The sequence below is a fragment of the Mizuhopecten yessoensis genome, unplaced genomic scaffold (assembly GCF_002113885.1).
Source record: "Mizuhopecten yessoensis strain PY_sf001 unplaced genomic scaffold, ASM211388v2 scaffold11041, whole genome shotgun sequence".
Classification (NCBI taxonomy): Eukaryota; Metazoa; Mollusca; class Bivalvia; order Pectinida; family Pectinidae; genus Mizuhopecten; species Mizuhopecten yessoensis.
Window position 1 is genome coordinate 431,606 of NW_018408849.1, and position 21,183 is coordinate 452,788.

Consider the following 21,183-nt stretch of genomic DNA (forward strand, 5'->3'; position numbering starts at 1 on the left):
TGTTCAAAGTTCAGACATTAACTTAACAGGAATGTGCTTTGATGGTCTCCTCATACACTCTTTATTTATCATCGTCTCTGAATTCAATCGAAATTTATCAGATTTATTATTAGAAATTATATCGACTCGGATATCAGCGCTTGTGATTAAAAGATTAAGAAGAGATTATGGAAATATGTGACATTTTATCGCGTTCAAAAGTTGCAAATAAGTATCCGTTTTGACTGATTACACAACACGGGTAGAGATTTAAATAATCCAAATTTACCTCGACTGGCGGTGTCCAACAACGTTATTTATTTAGCTCTCGCTTCGGTGATCGCTATTTCCAGAACCTATACACCGTTCGACCAAAGTGTAAACACTCGTGAAATATTTTTGTAAACATGCATTTATTTACACAGCATGTCTGCAGTATTTAGTGGATTAAGAAGGTGGTATTGAGTGTTTCTAGTTTATAGGTAGTCTTTACACAAAAACACTGACAAAAATATCAACTGAGCTTTAAAACAAATCAATAAATTGCAACTATCTGTCTAGCCGAGACCGGTGATAGACGCCTGGTAGAAAGGGAAATAACTCGTAAAAATGGGCGAGCGATGTCGAGATACACCGACTTCTTTTGAATTTCCCTCAGGAAGGAACAAAAACCTCTAGTTTCATTACTTTTAGTTAGTCAATGAAATATAGAAATACTTTTTTCTTTACAAAGATCATTCAATTATTCTTTTGTTCAAGAGCGTGACTTAGGAAAACAAACTTAAAAAAAAGAAACGCAATTTAACAGATACATGCTTAAAGAGACACCTAATGGTTCTAGAGTCCTCGAACCCACGCCTAGTCCGCCACTGATTTTAGTACCTATAAAATATCTACAATAGTAAAGTGTTGTGATCCAGATGTCATCGTAATAGACACGTGGTAGCTGTAGACATATTCTAGATATAGGTGAGTTGATTAAGACTCTTGATTGCCATGATGAAATAAAGATGATAGTTACATAAACTGACGTGGTAATACATGTTACAACACGTACGCAGGGTCCACGCGTCAACCATTGAACATTATATAGAGAGAGTAACACGTAATCATGACCTTTGACCGCGAATTCCTTTCAACCCATCTGTTGCGCGGGACAGACAAAAGCAATCGATAAGAAACAATAAACGTTTTCTTCCTTCATGTACACGTTTATAGAAATACAAATCTTCGACCCGCTGGAGTCCGATTTACTATATACACCAGCTCACCAGCTGGCGACGTGGCATACACTGTACACACGAGCTATTTAAACCGTACTCGCGGACATTAAGGATTAATTGAGACTGTTTTTAGGTTTTCTAAAATTTTGATAAGTGAACTCTAGAGGTAACGCCGTACACCGCATTCTTATATCATGAGGTGCCAGTGAAACTTGTGACAGGAAAAGTCAGTGTCATCTTATGTCAATTTCAGTGAAACGAACATCGGTTGCTACCGTTTAAGTGTATGAAAAAAAACTCTACAATGGGATTGTCAACGTTTCTACTCGTTGTTTTCACAGCTTGTAACACTTTTCTTCCAATTTACGGAAAGGTAGGATTTCCGAAGAGCATGGGTATGGATCATCAGTTCCCGCCGACGATCACCCGCCCGGTAGGAGGCATTCCGATCGGACATCTACGACCTTTGGGTAGGTTAGGACGATACAATGGCAGATCCGGGTTTTTTCCGGGGAGACATTCACGTAATTCAGGGATGAATAACAAGGATAAAGCATGTATACATAGGAAAGATAAAAATCTATATTATCGATGTATCTGAATACGTACTTCACAAATGTGGTCGTGACGTGGTAGACCCGCCCACCCTGTACGTGATACCCTGGTGCATGCATGTTCATTATTGTGAATCCGAATGTGAGAATAATGATCTCAACAGTTCACACGAACAATACTTAGATATATATGTCGCAAAAAGCTACGTACCCCCCCCCCCCACCACCTCCGTACTATTTAGGACCTTCCCCCCCAAAAAAAGAACCCCACGTACTGCACCCCTACCGTACTGTTCACCCCACCCAAAAAAACGTACTGCACCCCCACCATACTGTTCAACACACCCCAAAACACGAACTGCATCCCAACCCTAACCCCCCCCCCCACCGTTCATTTACCCCACCCCAAAACATGTACTGCAAACCCCCCCCCCCCCCCGTTATTTTTCCCCCCCCCCCCCCAAAAAATGTACTGCCAACCCCCCCCCCCCCCCGTTATTTTTCCCCCCCCCCCCCCAAAAACACGTACTGCCCCCCCTCCCCCTACCGTACTGTTCAACACCCCCCAAAACACGAACTGCGTCCCAACCCTAACCCCCACCCCCACCGTTTATTTACCCCACCCCAAAACACATACTGCACCCACACCGTACTGTTCAACACACCCCAAAACACGAACTGCGTCCCAACCCTAACCCCCACCCCCACCGTTCATTTACCCCACCCCAAAACACAAACTGCACCCCCACCGGACTGTTCCGCCCACCCCAAAACACGCACTGCACCCCCACCGTACTGTTAAACCCACCCCAAAACACGCACTGCACTCCCTCCCCCTACCGTACTGTTCAACCCACCCCAAAACACGAACTGCATCCCAACCCCCACCCCCACCGTTTATTTACCCCACCCCAAAACACATACTGCACCCACACCGTACTGTTAAACCCACCCCAAAACACGCACTGCACCCCCACCGTACTGTTCACCCCACCCAAAAACACGTACTGCACCCCCACCGTACTGTTCAACCCACCCCAAAACACGTACTGCACCCCCACCGTACTGTTCAACACACCCCAAAACACGAACTGCATCCCAACCCTAACCCCCACCCCCACCGTTCATTTACCCCACCCCAAAACATGTACTGCAAACCCCCTCCCCCCACCGTACTGTTCACCCCCCAAAAAGCCCCACGTACTGACTCCCCACCGTACTGTTCACCCCCCCCAAAAACACGTACTGCACCCCCCCCCCTTTCCCCTTCCGTACTGTTCATCCCACCCCAAAACACGTACTGCCCCCCCTCCCCCTACCGTACTGTTCACCCCACCCCAAAACACGTACTGCACCCCTACCGTACTGTTCACCCCACCCCAAAACACGCACTGCACTCCCTCCCCCTACCGTACTGTTCACCCCACCCAAAAACACGTACTGCACCCCCCCCCCTTTCCCCTTCCGTACTGTTCATCCCACCCCAAAACACGTACTGCCCCCCCTCCCCCTACCGTACTGTTCACCCCACCCAAAAACACGTACTGCACCCCCCCCCCTTTCCCCTTCCGTACTGTTCATCCCACCCCAAAACACGTACTGCCCCCCCTCCCCCTACCGTACTGTTCACCCCACCTAAAAACACGTACTGCACCCCCTCCCCCTACCGTACTGTTCACCCCACCCAAAAACACGTACTGCACCCCCCCCCCTTTCCCCTTCCGTACTGTTCATCCCACCCCAAAACACGTACTGCACCCCCTCCCCCTACCGTACTGTTCACCCCACCTAAAAACACGTACTGCACCCCTCCCCCTACCGTACTGTTCACCCCACCCAAAAACACGTACTGCACCCCCCCCCCTTTCCCCTTCCGTACTGTTCATCCCACCCCAAAACACGTACTGCCCCCCCTCCCCCTACCGTACTGTTCACCCCACCTAAAAACACGTACTGCACCCCCTCCCCCTACCGTACTGTTCACCCCACCTAAAAACACGTACTGCACCCCTCCCCCTACCGTACTGTTCACCCCACCCCAAAACACGTACTGCACCCCCTCCCCCTAACGTACTGTTCACCCCACCTAAAAACACGTACTGCACCCCTCCCCCTACCGTACTGTTCACCCCACCCCAAAACACGTACTGCACCCCTACCGTACTGTTCACCCCACCCCAAAACACGCACTGCACTCCCTCCCCCTACCGTACTGTTCACCCCACCTAAAAACACGTACTGCACCCCTCCCCCTACCGTACTGTTCACCCCACCTAAAAACACGTACTGCACCCCCTCCCCCTACCGTACTGTTCACCCCACCTAAAAACACGTACTGCACCCCCTCCCCCTACCGTACTGTTCACCCCACCTAAAAACACGTACTGCACCCCTCCCCCTACCGTACTGTTCACCCCACCCCAAAACACGTACTGCACCCCCTCCCCCTAACGTACTGTTCACCCCACCTAAAAACACGTACTGCACCCCCTCCCCCTACCGTACTGTTCACCCCACCCAAAAACACGTACTGCACCCCCCCCCCTTTCCCCTTCCGTACTGTTCATCCCACCCCAAAACACGTACTGCACCCCCTCCCCCTACCGTACTGTTCACCCCACCTAAAAACACGTACTGCACCCCCTCCCCCTACCGTACTGTTCACCCCACCGAAAAACACGTACTGCACCCCCTCCCCCCACCGTACTGTTCACCCCACCGAAAAACACGTACTGCACCCCTCCCCCTACCGTACTGTTCACCCCACCGAAAAACACGTACTGCACCCCCTCCCCCCACCCGACCGTTCCCCCCCCCCCCAAAACCCCTTCCGCACCCCCCCCCCCTACCGTACTGTTCACCCCACCTAAAAACACGTACTGCACCCCTCCCCCTACCGTACTGGTCACCCCCCCCCAAAACACGTACTGCACTCCCTCCCCCTACCGTACTGTTCACCCCACCCCAAAACACGTACTGCACTCCCTCCCCCTACCGTACTGTTCACCCCACCTAAAAACACGTACTGCACCCCCGACCCCAACTGTTTCTTATCGCGCTCACTGTAATCATATAGCGATTTTCAGTATCTAAATACAATTTCATTTCATTTAAGAATCACACATATTTTCTATATTTCGAAGGTTTTTTTCAAGTTTTATGACGAAATTCAATAGTATTTACTGGTATGTATTGTTATAAATGTATATGGAAACCAGTCAAAACCATTCGGTATTTCCTAATAACGATGCCTAATAACTATGAAATAGCTGTAAGATCTTATAAGATAACGATCTCGTTGTTGCGAGATGTAAACTATGGAAGGTCATCCTTACAGGCTGTTATTGATATGTACTAACAAACAAGCAGCCGCTTTGTAAATAAGATGTTTTATTGTAGGATTTCAACGTAATCCATCCGGAAAGGTTATGAACACTTTGGAGATGCCCCATGCGCATGCGTTCAACATAAAGTACATCAAATCGAACAAGCCGGTGGTCATTCGGGAGGCGATGAAACACCAACCAATTCTGAAGGAGTGGGAAAACGACGCATACTTAGAAAATAAGTAGGTTGTATTTATCAATGATAATGATAACCTCCAACAATCTGTATTGATTTAAATAGCAACCCGACTGTGTTGTCTTCTATCTTAGGATGCACGGTAGTCTAGTGGTAGGACGCCGGGCTTGTGACCGAAGGGTTGCGGGTTCGAGTCCCGTCACGTCACGGCAGTGTGTTGTATCTTTGAGCAAGATACTTTACACCACTTATTCCAGTCTACTCAAATGTAAATTAGCACGTGGTTGAGCGGTGCTAGAATTGTTGAATGCTAGCTGTGAGCGCCGAAACGGCAGCACCGGCTGTATGCTCCCCAGGGAGTTGAGAAATAGATATTGGCTAGTTGCAAAGGCCCTATAACCACGGATACTAATTTGTGTACCGCTTAGAGAAGAACCTCGAATTGTTGTTATTTTGTTTGTCATAACGTGGTGTTACGATATAAACTTTCATTCTCATAAAACGGTTATATATACAGGTAAAACCCTTAGTACCAAATTCATCAAATGGGGTCCACTGCATAAAAATATCTTATTAATTGAAAAACAGAGCTTTTCGCTTCATTTGGGTGGATATCACTCCTTTCCCCGGGATTATGAAATAATGCTGACAATCGATCAAGTTTAATTTGCTTAGTAATATTTCATTGTCATAAACAAATGAAATGTTATAAATATGCAGTGATTGTTGTTATATATCATTTCAAAATATTTTTGGTCTGTTTTTCAAGAAAGGTGTTTTTATGAAGTTCTAGGGCTGTTTCATGATATCGGGGCATAATTTGACCTATTAATCACTCCACTGGCTTGTGTTTATAAGAAGCACGTAACCGGTATTTTATCAAGAGCTGTACATATTTCAGTATAGAAATGAAGATATTAAGAAACATGATCCATTGTCTGGTAGATATGGCAAACTGAACGTCACAGTGACTGTGAAGAAGGAGAGAAGAGCTCACGAGTACCAATGGATGACAATGAAGAAGTTCCTCATGGATTATACGTACGAGGACTGGTACCTGTCAACCATAATTCCGCCGGAAATGGCCAAGGAGTTACCGGTAGGTCAATATGCCATTTTGCTGTTTAGCGGCCTTATATCATTTATAGCCGTTTGATGGTAAGATGATAACGAGCTTGTGCTGACTTAAGGAGGGCAGTTAAGAGGTTAAGATAAAAACGCAATAGGATCAAAATGTTTTAAACCATTTAAGGGGGCTCTAACGTCACACATTGGTTTCAAACATCTTTCATGGTTAAGCAACTTTCAATGGATGACCGTCTCTGGCTGCCGATTTTCCAGACGATAGTTATTGCTCTCAAGAGTTGTTTTTTTTAGTGTGTATATTGGGTACCACCTAATATGTAAGCAATACCACAAGAAAAACTCACCTTGCTTTAAAAACCTCGAAATGACCAACATTATAATTCAAACTTGTCATTCGTCTCGATAATTGTTTCAATGGCCTGGCTTCAGGATCTGGAAACAGTCCTGAAGTCTTGCATGTACAATTATATTCTGACAGGAAACTGAAATATTAGACGATATTCTCATCATCGCTTTTCCATTGGTGTTTATTGGCGCCTCTTGTAAATATTGGCGATCATAGAGGATATTGTTTAATCTCTGTAAATAGCAAACTATGTCACTGTCATATACATTTCAGCTATGAGTTCTAAATGCCAATGCCATAACTGGAATATTCCCCTGTAAGTTAATTGAAACTATAAGGTGTTTTCACGTTACCAACGTCCGATACTGATAGCCAATAAACCGTATTTGTTAAGACCTCCGCGCTAGACGTCATTCTCGTTTCTCTTCATTGGACCGAAAAACGGATGGAAAGTTTACTGAATTTTCCCTCTTTATCAAACATTGAGCTTAATTATTCAGTGGTAGATTATGCTGGTGGATTTCTTAGTCTCAGAATTTTGCTGTAACGTAGATGGCCAAAGTTATCTCCTTTGAAAAATGGCACGGTTCACTAATATAAACACTTTGCTCATTATTAATCTGAACTTGAACAGTACTCCTCTTATGTTTAAAACTATATAATTAATGTATTTTACGCACTTCCATTTCTGTTTTAACAGTAGATTAGACCTATTTGGATTGCTAACTGTTCGGCCCCGAGCATCACCGATGAGTCATAGTGGACGAAAGAGCTGTATGATGACATGTAATTCATTTTGGCATACTGTATGTATTACCTAATGTTAAAGGTACAATCACCTGTGTGTAAACAGCGTGAACTACATATGTATGTTTAATGCTTCAGGTGCCCGGATGTATGAGATGCGGAACTTACCGGAAGAGGCTACAGGAAGCGGAACTATGGATGAGTTCTGGGGGAACCGCTTCTATGCTTCACAGTCACGAAGATCATACTCTGCACTGCGTTTTATTCGGACGAAAAGACTTCATTGTAATCGAGGCTGAACATCGTAAACATTTCAACTACAAAGAAAAGGTAAACAGGAAAGAGTTTCTGTTTGTCTCGTTATGCTTTGCAGGTGTATTGGAATAGTATTGTTAACATTATATTTATCGTACAAGAAAATGTGATGGCGTACCGGGTTGGTTGGAAAGTTAGGGGGACACTGTGACTAATATTACGCATGATTGATTAAAGAATGACCGAGTTCTCTATAAACAGTGATAAAATGATATGTAATTGAGATATGGGCGGATTGGTCGAGTGGTTAACACTCCGGCATTTCACGCAGTCGGCCGGGGTTTGATACCCGTAGTCGTCGTACGGCATGTTTATTAAGAAAAAGTGTTTTGATCCTACACACACAACTCCGAACAACCCAGGTGGAGTGTAAATTGGTCTTGGGTGGAGGTTGCGATTACTGTGCTGTAGCATGTAATCGAGGTAGCACTATAATTGATACCGTTGGAAGCATTGTCCCACTACAAACAGAACACATTACATCTCGAGCACACACGCAGGCATACACACATATGGAGATATTAGCCAGGTGGCATAGGACTAGTAGTAAGCGCCTGATAAGGCAGCTCTTGCGAATTCCTCAAAATTGTATTGATTAATGTATACGCTAATTGTATATCTATGTACTGTAAAGCGCTTTAGAGCGGCGTATGTTAGCTAAATAGGGCGCTATATCAAATGTTATATAATATTCATATTGTATTATATTTTCCTGACATTTTACGATAACTGAAATGTAACAGTGACTTTGCAACGGCACATACCCCAGTTGTAAAGAAATATTTCTACCTAAAAGAGTTTTATTGTTTGGTCCCAACACCAGGGCTAACTACTGGTCGATGGTATTAACCGAGATTGTAATCCAGCAAGATACGTCATACTTGTAGTTTCCCCCTTGATGATGTACACCAATCAACTAGTTTGCTTTTAGACGAAAGCACTACAAATATGACCGACCTTTGATTGACACGTTTGAAACTTACAAATGGGTGAAATGATCTCATTATTTCCCCTTTCAGTACCACAATGCTGGTGCAGGGTACTCGCCATTAGACATGGACTTCATCAACATGTTCCAGAACTCTAACATCGCAAAGACGCCATGGACATACAGCACCCTCTCGCCGGGAGATTGTCTCTTTCTACCAGCAGGTACTATTTCACTCAAGAAACAAAATTATGCATGATAATGGAGTGTGATAAGAAATGTCAAAGAAACGTAGGAGAGTACTTGAAGTTGGCGCACGTAAATATTGAAATATTAAGCGTATATATCACACCCCAAAACTACCAAACATAGCTCAAATACTCGTTTTGAAATTGTTCCATATCACGTGATGTTGTTTTAGCCAATCACAGCTCCTACAGCTCTTTCAAAATGTATATTTTTTGCACTGCGTTATGTTTGAAGGATACATGCACCAGGTTCGTTCCTATGGCAGAGGGATGTCCTACACTGTTCTATTCGCCCCGTCTCTCGAGTTTGATTCCTCTGACTGTCGTCTGCCAGTAGCAAAAAAGGATGACAAACCAAGTATTCCATCATTGGCTGATGTTGACTTCGTCTGGACATCTCGAAATGGAGACAGGGTAAGCGTACATGTATAACCATAAATATTATGTTTTACGTCATAGATCATGTACATAACCTTTCCCCCCAAACTATCGTGCAGATAACTTGTGCTGGTATATTGTAAGTACTTTAATGAGCGAAAAAATGACGTTACGTCGAAAACACCACAAAAAGGGAAATAGGCAACATATGGGGAATAATAATATATGACGTCACAATCAGCCATTGACGGGGGAACATGTACAAATAAAACACCATGAATTACAAATGTCGTTACTTAATGTTTAGGATATGCCATTGATAAAACGAATAAAAATGATAATTCTCTACAGTAGGGGTTGAAATTCATAAATGGCTAACGCTAGGCTTGAAGCAAGCTTTGCGTTAGAAATAAGAAATATCACTCCTCGCGTTGAGATTTCGCCGTCATACTTGTAATGTTAAATATATTTTTTGTGCATTTGTATTTGTAAAGAAGTGAGAGAAGGAGTTCAGTGAGACATGTCATTCCAGATACTAAAATATCGCACTATAAGCGTAGGAAATAGACAGCCCTCTGACTATTTTACCTGGACAAGACAAAGGCCCATAACAGAGGTCGGTAAGAAGGCGAGGTCGACAAGTAGGAGCAGACGGCAGAGAAAAGATGTAATTTGTCCCCGTATTTGACATCACAAAAAAAAGGAAAAAAACATATTTCTAGACCTCCACATTAGTCGCCTCCTTTGAGTTTAAACATCGTTAATACAAAGGGTGTAAACAAGGATTAAATGTAAAGAAAAGTTAGATAAACAAAATTGATAATAAATCAGGTCAATTTATTTTCGCAGCTGTACAGAGTACCTTCAATGATTAACAATGGAAATGTTCTCCCGTTAAAAAAAAAAAGAGAAATAAAACATATGGAGGAAAATCTTAACAGATAACAAAACTACAACATGACATTTCATTTTAAATCTTAAATTTAATTGGGATTCTACTTTGAAAATTGAATACCAGACAACAATTTTAACTGAAAAAATCAGCGACAAACGAATACAAGCTGATGTCAAATCATGAACTCTAACAGAGGTCTGGTGACGTTAGAGTTATCTCCCATGCAGTGGTATCACAATTAAATTTCCAATGGGGTTACACAGCAAGTAAAATGTGTTAACTAGAATCATTTTACTTTAAAACAAAAAGAAAACAAAGAGGAAAACAAGCAAGGGCTTTAGAAACTTCATTGTACCATATTTAATGACATTGCCATATGACCGACATCATTGTAAACGATGAGTAACCTATAAAAGGAAATTAGTTTTTACTAGATAATGTTGAATCACACAGTCAAATTCATAGAATAGGCAGGGGCTGGTGTGGCTGGAGGCGGCACAGTACCACACTTCCGGTCCTGACTTGGTTATTCTGTACGATGAGTGTTTGGTTAAGGCATTATTAGGCATAGGAGCCGTCTGTTCTTCGTCTGCTGGGTAACCGAACTACTCGGTAGTGAAGCGGACGTAAAACCTATCAATCAATCAATCAAGCTATATTTACAGATTTATAACATTTTTTTATTCGTAAATTCTCCAAAATTTGGGGCCTGATCATATAGCTATGATATATAATTCCTGAAAAGAAAATCGTACCCTGCTGGAATGTGATGAAAGAAATAGAGATGAAATAATCGTAACAAAAATCAAAAACAGTGTTCGAAGTTTAAAAAGGATTGGAACCCTGGATTTCAAATTAACATATTATCGTCTTAACAAATTGTGCGATCTGGGCAACGGAAGTGCCGTGGCCCAATGGCTTAACCGTTTTATTCTAAACGTATCGGTTATTCCAAATGTACAATTTAACAGACTATCTGCAACGGAGGAGAGCTATATTGTACCTCAAACGGCACCAATCCCCAAACCGCCACGTTACATAAATCAGGGTCTAAACTAATGAGATTGACGAGAAGCGTGAATTGATTTGTTGATATATCCATACCACTTCTGTTAAATGGATGACCGGGAAGATGCTTAAAAGGGATAAATGCGATAGACAAATTTTACTAGATTGTGTAAGGTTTTGAGAAATTACAGCCTAGTATCGAACGCAGATCTGATAGAACTCGATTCAATTTTTTTGATATTTGTACTAAGCCATCAACCATCTTGCCCATCCGACGTTAGGATGTAGTCTATATTTATACTTTAACAGGTGTTAGACGCTGACAAGATGAGCCCCACTATGTTAACTCATATCTTGGACATGCTAATCAGGGACAAGGACAAACTGCATAAAGAGCAGTTCGAACATTTCTACCTCGACGCCCTGCAAAAGGTAAGTGTTATACAAACGGTATAGATGACAAGGTCGGTTGTGGCCCTGAGGACCAGCACACCGCTATCTATGACAGTACATTTCTACCTCGACGCCCTGCAAAAGGTAAGTGTTATACAAACGGTATAGGTGACAAGATCGGCTGTGGCCCTGAGGACTTGCACACCGCTATCAATCACAGTACATTTCTAGTTATAGTGCGTGCATTGCGTGGTTGTCATGGTAATTACTGACGTCATTTAGTGTGTATGAAACTTGGTTAGCTTCATAGATACAAACAAACGGTATAGATGATAAGGTCGGCTGTGGCCCTGAGGACTACCACACCGCTATCTATGACAGTACATTTCTAACTTGACGCCCTGCAAAAGGTAGGTGTGAAACAAACGGTATAGGTGACAAGGTCGGCTATGGCCCTGAGGACTAGCACACCGCTATCTATCACAGTACATTTCTAACTCGACGCACTGCAAAAGGTAAGTGTTATACAAACGGTATAGGTGACAAGGTCGGCTGTGGCCCTGAGGACTAGCACACCGTTATCTATCACAGTACATTTCTAGATAAAGTGCGTGCATCGCGTGGTTGTCATGGTAATTAATGACGTCATTTAGTGTGTATGAAACTTGGTTAGCTTCATAGATACAAACAAACGGTATAGGTGACAAGGTCGGCTGTGGCCCTGAGGACTAGCACACCGCTATCTATCACAGTACATTTCTAACTCGACGCACTGCAAAAGGTAAGTGTTATACAAACGGTATAGGTGACAAGGTCGGCTGTGGCCCTGAGGACGACCACACCGCTATCTATGACAGTACATTTCTACCTCGACCCCCTGCAAAAGCTAAGTGTTATACAAACGGTATAGGTGACAAGGTCGGCTGTCGCGATGAGGACTACCACACCGCTATCTATGACAGTACATTTCTAACTTGACCCCCTGCAAAAGGTAGGTGTGAAACAAACGGAATAGGTGACAAGGTCGGCTGTGGCGCTGAGGACGACCACACCGCTATCTATGATAGTACATTTCTACCTCGACCCCCTGCAAAAGGTAAGTGTGAAACAAACGGTATAGGTGACAAGGTCGGCTGAGGCGCTGAGGACTACCACACCGCTATCTATGACAGTACATTTCTACCTCGACGCCCAGCAAAAAGTATGAGTGAAACAAACGGTATAGGTGACAAGGTCGGCTGTGGCGCTGAGGACTACCACACCGCTATCTATGACAGTACATTTCTAGATATAGTGCGTGCATTGCGTGGTTGTCATGGTAATTACTGACGTCATGTAGTGTGTATGAAACTTGGTTAGCTTCATAAATACCAACAAAATTACTCTAGTGTTTTTTTGTATAGGTATTATGAGTCCTGCTGCTTAGGACAAAAACAAAGAAAAACCTTTAGCGATTGGATTGTATCCCCCTTATAACATTCATAGTTTAAATAAATACCACTTTCATTGAACTTCAGTTGTGTTATCAACGAAGCACAACTCTAGGTAGTCAAACAAAAAGGACGACTTATTTTGTACGATTCCTGGTTTGGCGTCAGTGAAAGCTGTCGCGATACTCTTGTTTATCTGTTTTAAGCACAGTTCTTGGTATAAAAAAGTGTGTAAGTTGCTGTGGCATGCATCTCTTTCACAAAATACATTCACAGAAAGTAACCTACAAAATATCTGACATGGCTTTTATGACTATGATGATGAATTGGTGACTTTAAAAACTACACAAGAATTGATGACACATTAAAAAGATGTACACAAACTAATGACACATTTGAAAGGTACACACAATTCGATGACACATTTTAAAGGTACAGTTATGTTCACATTTGAAAAATTACATAAGATTAATCAATTTTACAAAAACTTTGACTTTATTTGGTATCATAATCGAATTCAACAACATTATGAAATGCAATTCGAGAAGAAACTATGCTTTTATATTACGTTAAGGTTCTGTTCTGAACAAATGAAGAAATCTAAATGAAAAATAAAATGTTAACTTCTTTCGAAAATGTCATTTACTATTAAACATGTTTTGTTTTATTTTCTATTAAAAGGCGTACAATTACCCACCTGCTAAGACAGCTTTCGAGATCCTAACGGGAAATCCAGGGAAAAAGTTCATCACGAGGACGGAAATAAGAAACTTGAAACTGGAGCAGTTACAGAGACTGTGTATACTGTACAATGACGCTTTTCTAGAACCTACATTTAACAAAGAGGAACTGTAAACAAAGGAAATATAATATTTTATAAACAGTTCTGTCAAGTTTGTATAAAGTAATATTGATAAAAAAGAGACATAATCTCATTGTACGTTATATAATGTTAGACCACTATAAGCAATGCACGTGTAATCCAAGAATAAAACAGAAAGAGCCATATTTGAAAGATACAAACTCATCTAACAACCACATTTTCTTATTAACTATTTCGTCCATTTTAGTCATCATTATTTTTTCAGAAATCTACTACTGAATTCCACATATCTGTTTTCAATTACACAGTCATACTTTTTACCTCATCTCTCCGTAACTTGAATAATCTGGAAAATTCTGCTTAATCTACAAAGGCCTACAATGAACTGATTGGAATCTACAGTTAACATTTTGTGGCCCAATTTATGTCATTCAGAAATTCACTATTTCACAATGAAAGCTATATTCAAAATGTAGCCCTCTAAAATACGATTTATTTCAAGAGTATCTGTTCAAAGATATGGACAAACTTTTTATTTTATTTTACAACAATTATGAAACAAGTAAGTTCAACTTATATGAATCACTCCTGTTGGCCCAGATGTCAGCTCGTGGGGGGGGTTTAATGTGGGAGGACACCGGAGAACCCGGGAAAAACCCCACGTGGTCGGGCATGTGACCCCATACCTTTTCACGTCCTATAGGAGAATCGAACCCCGGCCGCCTTGGTGAAAGACAGTTGCGCGTTCAGCTGCGCCATCCGAGCACCTGAGCATTAGTCTGGCACACAGTAGTAAACATCAATATAAGAATGGTGATAACAATGTTCCGGAGTGTCAGTATCATAAAGATTTGTAAAACATTATTTTGTTTAGAAGACATGCTTTTAAAATATATATCATTAATTCAAACCTTTTACAAAATGGAAATCGTTGACGCCACATTAGGAACCCTATAGACACGTACAGATTTCACGAAAGTCAAAAGGAATTTAATACAGAAATTAATAATTTACAATTTATATCATTCATATATGTTATTTGCATTCCCTATATTTTTTTATATAAGAGAGAAAGTCGTTCCTAAGTAGAATGAACGTGTGTCTCATTCTCGTCACTAAAGTGCAGATAATAAATATGTTTAAATACAAATGAGCTGTGATTCTGTTTATGTAGTGCTGCTGTGGTAAATATTCCTAGCATTTTACTGAAACCAAGTTTGACATGGAACATCAAGCTCTGCACTTTTAAACATTGGCTCTAAAACCTCCTTGTCATCACATCCTTAACAGTGATGTACATACAGCCTAATTAGAAGCCACACTCTGCCTTAAAAACATAACTCGGCGATATGTTCTTCCATCGCCGTCATACACTCCCTAGCACTTTATCCATCATGAAGGGAGACTTCGTACGTCATGCTGCGTTTAGTCTGTTGCTAACTAGACTTGGTTTTTTCTACATTGTCTAGCTTTCTTAATGTAAATTCTTCGTCTGAAGTGTTTATCGCTTTTATTTTTTATCTACCATTTGTTTATGTTTCATTACGCAACAGGCCTAATTTTCATTTAGAAATGAAGCCATGCTCTCCGCACAGAGATAGTTCTATCCCATATAGATATAATCTAGTAACCCGAACATTAAAATCTATCACATCTAATTAGTATTAATGCGTCAAATCCTTACGCCTTGAAATTTATTATGTTGCCCATATAATCTTCAAATTGTAAAAAAAATACGTTCTATTGAACATGACAATATACATATCTGATAGAAGATGATACTCCGCATAAATATTTTCAAATTACCAGTGCCCTGTGGATGCATTGTACACGTATGATCTTTAAGTATACATTTTAAACCTTTCAGTAGTAATGAGACAAGCCAAATATAAAACTATGATCATATATTAATATAACTTAACTTAATGTAAATCGTATGACATCCAGAACAGTTAGCATGGGCAACACAATTAATTTTGTTGTCATAGCATTAAAATAAATAAACTAAAACACGAATACCACAAATAACATTTAAGTACGTACAGCTTGTCCATTAAATAAAAGAAGTACTCTTTGAACGTTGTCGACTTCCCTTTGGCAACTTTCCTAATGATCTATTTTCTTTCCTTTTTTTTCACTCAGAAAAAAAATGTAAATTTTCAGCAATTTCGTTAATGACATGAAATGCCATTCTTGTTATTTTGTTTAATACTTTATAGATATTTTTCCAACCGAAAACGAGGTTATTTTATCTGATCGACAGACACACATAAACACAACGGCGTGCATGTTCTGTGTACATGTTTGCAGCACGTATATGTGTGATCCTAACGATCTTTATTTCACGTGTCTCCAGTAAAACAAATTGGTACACTGACAAGCGATATCTTTGCCGAAGTCTATGACATCAATACTATATATCTGTTCATTTTTTCAATACATTTAAATCGACAATTGTAAAAGCTCGAAGCAAGCTGTCAATTAATACGGTTGTACGCATATACCAGCACAGCGGGAGGGTTCCACATAGAGCTACTGTTTTAATTCGGATTTCTTCCTTCTGTTTAGTAGATGAAGCGACCTAACATGAGCAGAATACCTGGTCAAATTATGTACCTTCAATGTTTATTGTTTTTAAAACGTTTTAACAGCCATACATTAAACATTCATTAAAGGCCACACTTGTAACATGTAGGCATTAAAGAGCTGAGTTCGACCCCTGATTATGTTTTTATTTTTAGCGTAAAGGTTCAAATAAGAGCTACAGAAATACTGTAAATTGCATAACATCGTGTGATTTATATGAAATACTTCTTTTGCTATGAACATTTTTTTCACAATAATGAAAATGGTAATAAGATAGTTGTTTAATTTGTTGGTACTCTTTCTGTGGTGCTTTGTACTTGTTATGTTTTGGTGTAGCAATTTTGGGAGGTAACTAAAACAGAAGCTTTCAACTCGATCACGAAGTTACTGGTGATGATACTGACACATTCGTCATCGCTAACTTTTTACAGGACAGCAATACCTTTACCAGAAATAGAACAAAGCAGTACAATTTTTCTTCACCAGGTCGCATGTTTGTCAATGTAGAAGCTGTTGTAGTGAGATCAACTAGACGCAAACATGATCTGAACATTTCAGATTGTAAAGACCTCTCTCCGCTTATTTTCGACCATAATAATAATAACAATAATAATTCGAGTTCCTTATATACCCTTTTTTCACCACCTAGTTCGTAGGTCGTGTCAAAGCGGTTCACAAATTAGTATCCGTTGTTAAAGGGCCGTTGTAACCAGCACATCGTTCTCAACTCCCTGGGGAGCATACAGCCGGTGCTGCCATTTCGACGCTCACAGCTAGAATAGTTAAAATCTAATTCTTTTAGTGGTTTCCCTAAAGACAAGCATCGTCAGTCTATCAACATTGAATCCCGTTATCAAACTACCCAGAAGGATTTTCCGTCTCATTTTCGAGAACGAAGATGATCGAATTGAGGAGGGCAATCTTCATATTGTAAAACTGTATATTTTCGACAAAATATTGGACACGGATGCTTGTCTAAAAACAACGTCATTTATCTCTGTTTATTTTCTTAACCACTTCGTTTCGGCATGCAGATTTGTTGTTGAAGAGTTCTCGCAAAATAAACATACCCTTTACACATTGTTGAGATGCATGTACATACACAGATTTATGGGAAACAAATCTATTATTTCTTATGATTTCATTTCAAAGACACACTTGCTCTAACGAACAACAACAATTGCTTGTTATTTGTTGGCAAAGGAGCAACAATTTGCATTGAATTGTTCAAATGTATGACGCCCTCAGCTTTGTGGATTTAGAGGTTATTTCATATTACCTAAAACTAAAGAATAATTACATATGGTATTGAGGAAGACCTCGTGGCGGTACATATGGCACGACGTGGAGGCAGTAAAACTGTTTAAAGAATACAGCAGTAAAGACATCTTACTATTTAAACTCCGACTTCAGTTTTATATTATGGAACGTGATCCACACCACTTCTATTTCCGTTCTTTCGGCACGACAAGATTATGAAGGTGGCTGGACTATCCACTGATAATGTAGGTGACTGGATTATCCACTGATTATAAAGGTCACTGTATTATCTACTGATTATAAAGGTCACTGTATTATCTACTGATTATAAAGGTGACTGTATTATCTACTGATAATGAAGGTGACTGGATTATCTACTGATAATGAAGATTACTGGATTATCTACTGATAATGAAGGTGACTGGATTATCCATTGATAATGAAGGTGACTGGATTATCTACTGATAATGAAGATGATTGGATTATCCATTGATAATGAAGATGACTGGATTATCTACTGATAATGAAGATGACTGGATTATCTATTGATAATGAAGGTGTCTGGATTATTTATTGGTAATGAAGGTGACTGAATTATTTATTGATAATGAAGGTGACTGGATTATCTATTGATAATGAAGGTGACTGGATTATCTACTAATAAGGAAGGTGACTGGATTATCTATTGATTATAAAGGTGGCTGGATTATCTACCGATAATGAAGGTGGCTGGATTATCTACCGATAATAAAGGTGGCAGGATGATGTACTTGGAATTAAGAATCAAAAGATCAAAATACATATTTTTATGACGTCGTACACAAAGTATCACTCCTGAAACCAGGTCTTTTGATATCATTAATCTTAGCATTATACTCGATTTTAGATCAGGAGACATGGAAATATTCCCGATGAGTAGTGGAGATCGAACCTCATCACCGTAATTAATTAAGAGACGCCCGCGGGGAACATACAATATGGCATTTGATTCATCAAAAATTAAATCTTTCCGCCATTCATAAAAATTATATTATTGCTGTAAATAAAAATAATACATGGTTTGTGCTGTTGGTTTTTGCTTTCTAGATTTGAATTTTGATTATAAAAGTTTAACGTGCATTGAACATGCTGATAAATATGTTTAACATATAATCATTTAATTGTGATGTCATAGCAAAATACAGAAACCGCCTACCGTGTGTAGTATATGGAAAGGAATCGTTCTGAGAAGAAATAGTAAGCTTATCTTAACGCACATGTATAGCTCTATGACAGCAAATTATATATTTGATCGTGAACAATGTCCCACCATTATGTAAGCAGTTGCCTATGTTTTTTGTCATACATTACCTCGTCTTCATATGACCTTAACTAAACCCCAAACAAACACAAATGTCATGTTTTGCAAATATATCGATGACAACTGATCTGTAGCCAAAGCCCTCCCTAGCTGCGTTCGTATTTACAATGAGAGTAGTTCAATAAGTTATCTATTATTGTTGTACAGGCCACAACGCTTGATAAATAAAGCGCTTTGGGGTTATTTTACAAATTATAGAGGGCGCTTCATGTATTTAAATGTTGTATATTATTATTATTATTAAATACTTGATGAAATGTTCAAAAAATATATCTGCGGTAATAAAAGTTGAATGGAAATACTCCGAAGCGTGAAGGATTATGACAGAACGTACCTTTATATCTTATTTTTGTATTGATGTAGTTTTTATTTTCTTCTTTATCACATCGACAGCTAGGTATTCTAAAACAACATTATTTTCACTCATGCAGTAAACACTGTACGGATGTCACCCTTGATTAAAGGTAATAACAGAAATAGAATACAGATTTGGTAATAGTTTGATTGATCAATTGGCAGATGCGGCAATAAAATATTGTTGATGAGGATTCTTTTGAAATTTCGGGGTCAAACACAAAAATGCATGTACATATTTTTGTCATTGACTGGTATTAAAGAATACAGAATCAAGATAAGCTAGTACTTTGTCTTTTGAAAAAATGGAGCAGGATTTTCTTTGTTATCAAGCAAGCCTTGTTATTTTTGTAAGCTGTATAATCAACAGTGCTAGCAGACAATTACCAAGTTATTAGTTACCTACATAGCCCTATTTTTATCTTGCGGATACTTGTGGGTGGTTGCGATGTCGGAGTCAAGAAATAAAGACTTGTGTTTCTATTTCATTTCTGATTTTAAGCTGCTAAGTTCTATTTGTATGGACCCAATAGTTTGAGCTACCGAGTGTCTCCTCAATAGAGGCTTATTGTATAGGACAAGTAACATTTATAGCAAATGAACGTCCAAACTTTTGTCTCCAGTTGTTGCTATTTAAAATATAATTACATGAGTTATTTATATTGTTAATATGCGATAAACATTAAAACAATTAAAATGTTTCCACGATCTTTTATTTTGTCCAGGAAAAATATAATATTTTTACGCAGATTTGTCATAGATAGATGACCCAGCTGTTTCTGTTGGTATGTATGGTCAGGTTTTACTTGACTAGACTACGTCAAACCAAGACATGTTAGTTTAACCACACAAAAAAACGTTTTTATAACCAATAATATGTTCAAGTATAAATGTGAACTATGCTTTAACCATACATTAGCATTTATTTTGTTTTGGAAAAATAAGCCATTTCCACCAGAAAACAACTTTGATAAACCCCAAACATTTTAATTGGTTTGAAAAATATTTATTTATGATATGTCCGAAAGCTGATGAAACATTGAAACTGTATTTCCTGTTCTGGACAGCAGGACATCGCTCAGTAACTGACACGTCCGTTATACCATTACGATAAAAGCCAACACTGACGAGAGTGTAAATCTCCAGAATGAAACATGTGGTGAAACATGTCGACAACTATATACATTAATACTATGACATTTACAATTAACGTTAATTACTTAAGTCACAAATGACTTCTGACACACCTGAATGGTGACACAATGGCGCAACACCGTGCTATATTTTAAGTGACATGCGATTTATTTACATGTAATACAAGTCAACCAATCTGACTGGTAGACAGCGGTCATTACCCCTGTTCCAAATGTGTCGGCAAGCTAGTGTTTAATTGTGTAGGAGATGATGTGATTTTCAAAATTTGAAAAATTAGGTAATATGTTATATGTATTCTGCATTATCAATTCACAATTAAAGACAATCTGCTGTACCCATAGCAACATTTGGATTTTTATATGTTTCTCTCCTGAGTGACTTCCTTGTGTTTCCTAGTGCCTTGCTTTGCAATACCTCACTTTTGGCTTGAATGTTTCTGTCCTAATACCGACATACCAAAGCACTTAAACTAGTAGTTTTCCTGCATAATGTTCAGCTTTCAGGGTAACTGCAGCAACTGGTTCTCCCGTTGTCAGTATGATGTGACCGGTGGAATGCTGTACTGGTTCACCCGTTGTCAGTATAATGTGACC

The 21,183-nt window shown here is 39.8% G+C and overlaps 1 protein-coding gene across 1 annotated transcript; it reads left to right on the forward strand.

Annotated features, from left to right (window-relative positions):
• Window positions 1-1,197: 1,197 nt before the first annotated feature.
• LOC110464923 (lysine-specific demethylase 8-like) lies at window positions 1,198-16,589 on the forward strand. Its single transcript, XM_021520399.1, has 8 exons — window positions 1,198-1,672; window positions 5,156-5,324; window positions 6,224-6,377; window positions 7,596-7,787; window positions 8,792-8,924; window positions 9,184-9,362; window positions 11,539-11,661; window positions 13,734-16,589. Exons 1-8 carry the CDS (start codon window positions 1,489-1,491, stop codon window positions 13,905-13,907), a joined length of 1,308 nt encoding a protein of 435 aa, XP_021376074.1. The 5' UTR covers window positions 1,198-1,488; the 3' UTR covers window positions 13,908-16,589.
• The last annotated feature ends 4,594 nt before the right edge of the window (window positions 16,590-21,183 follow it).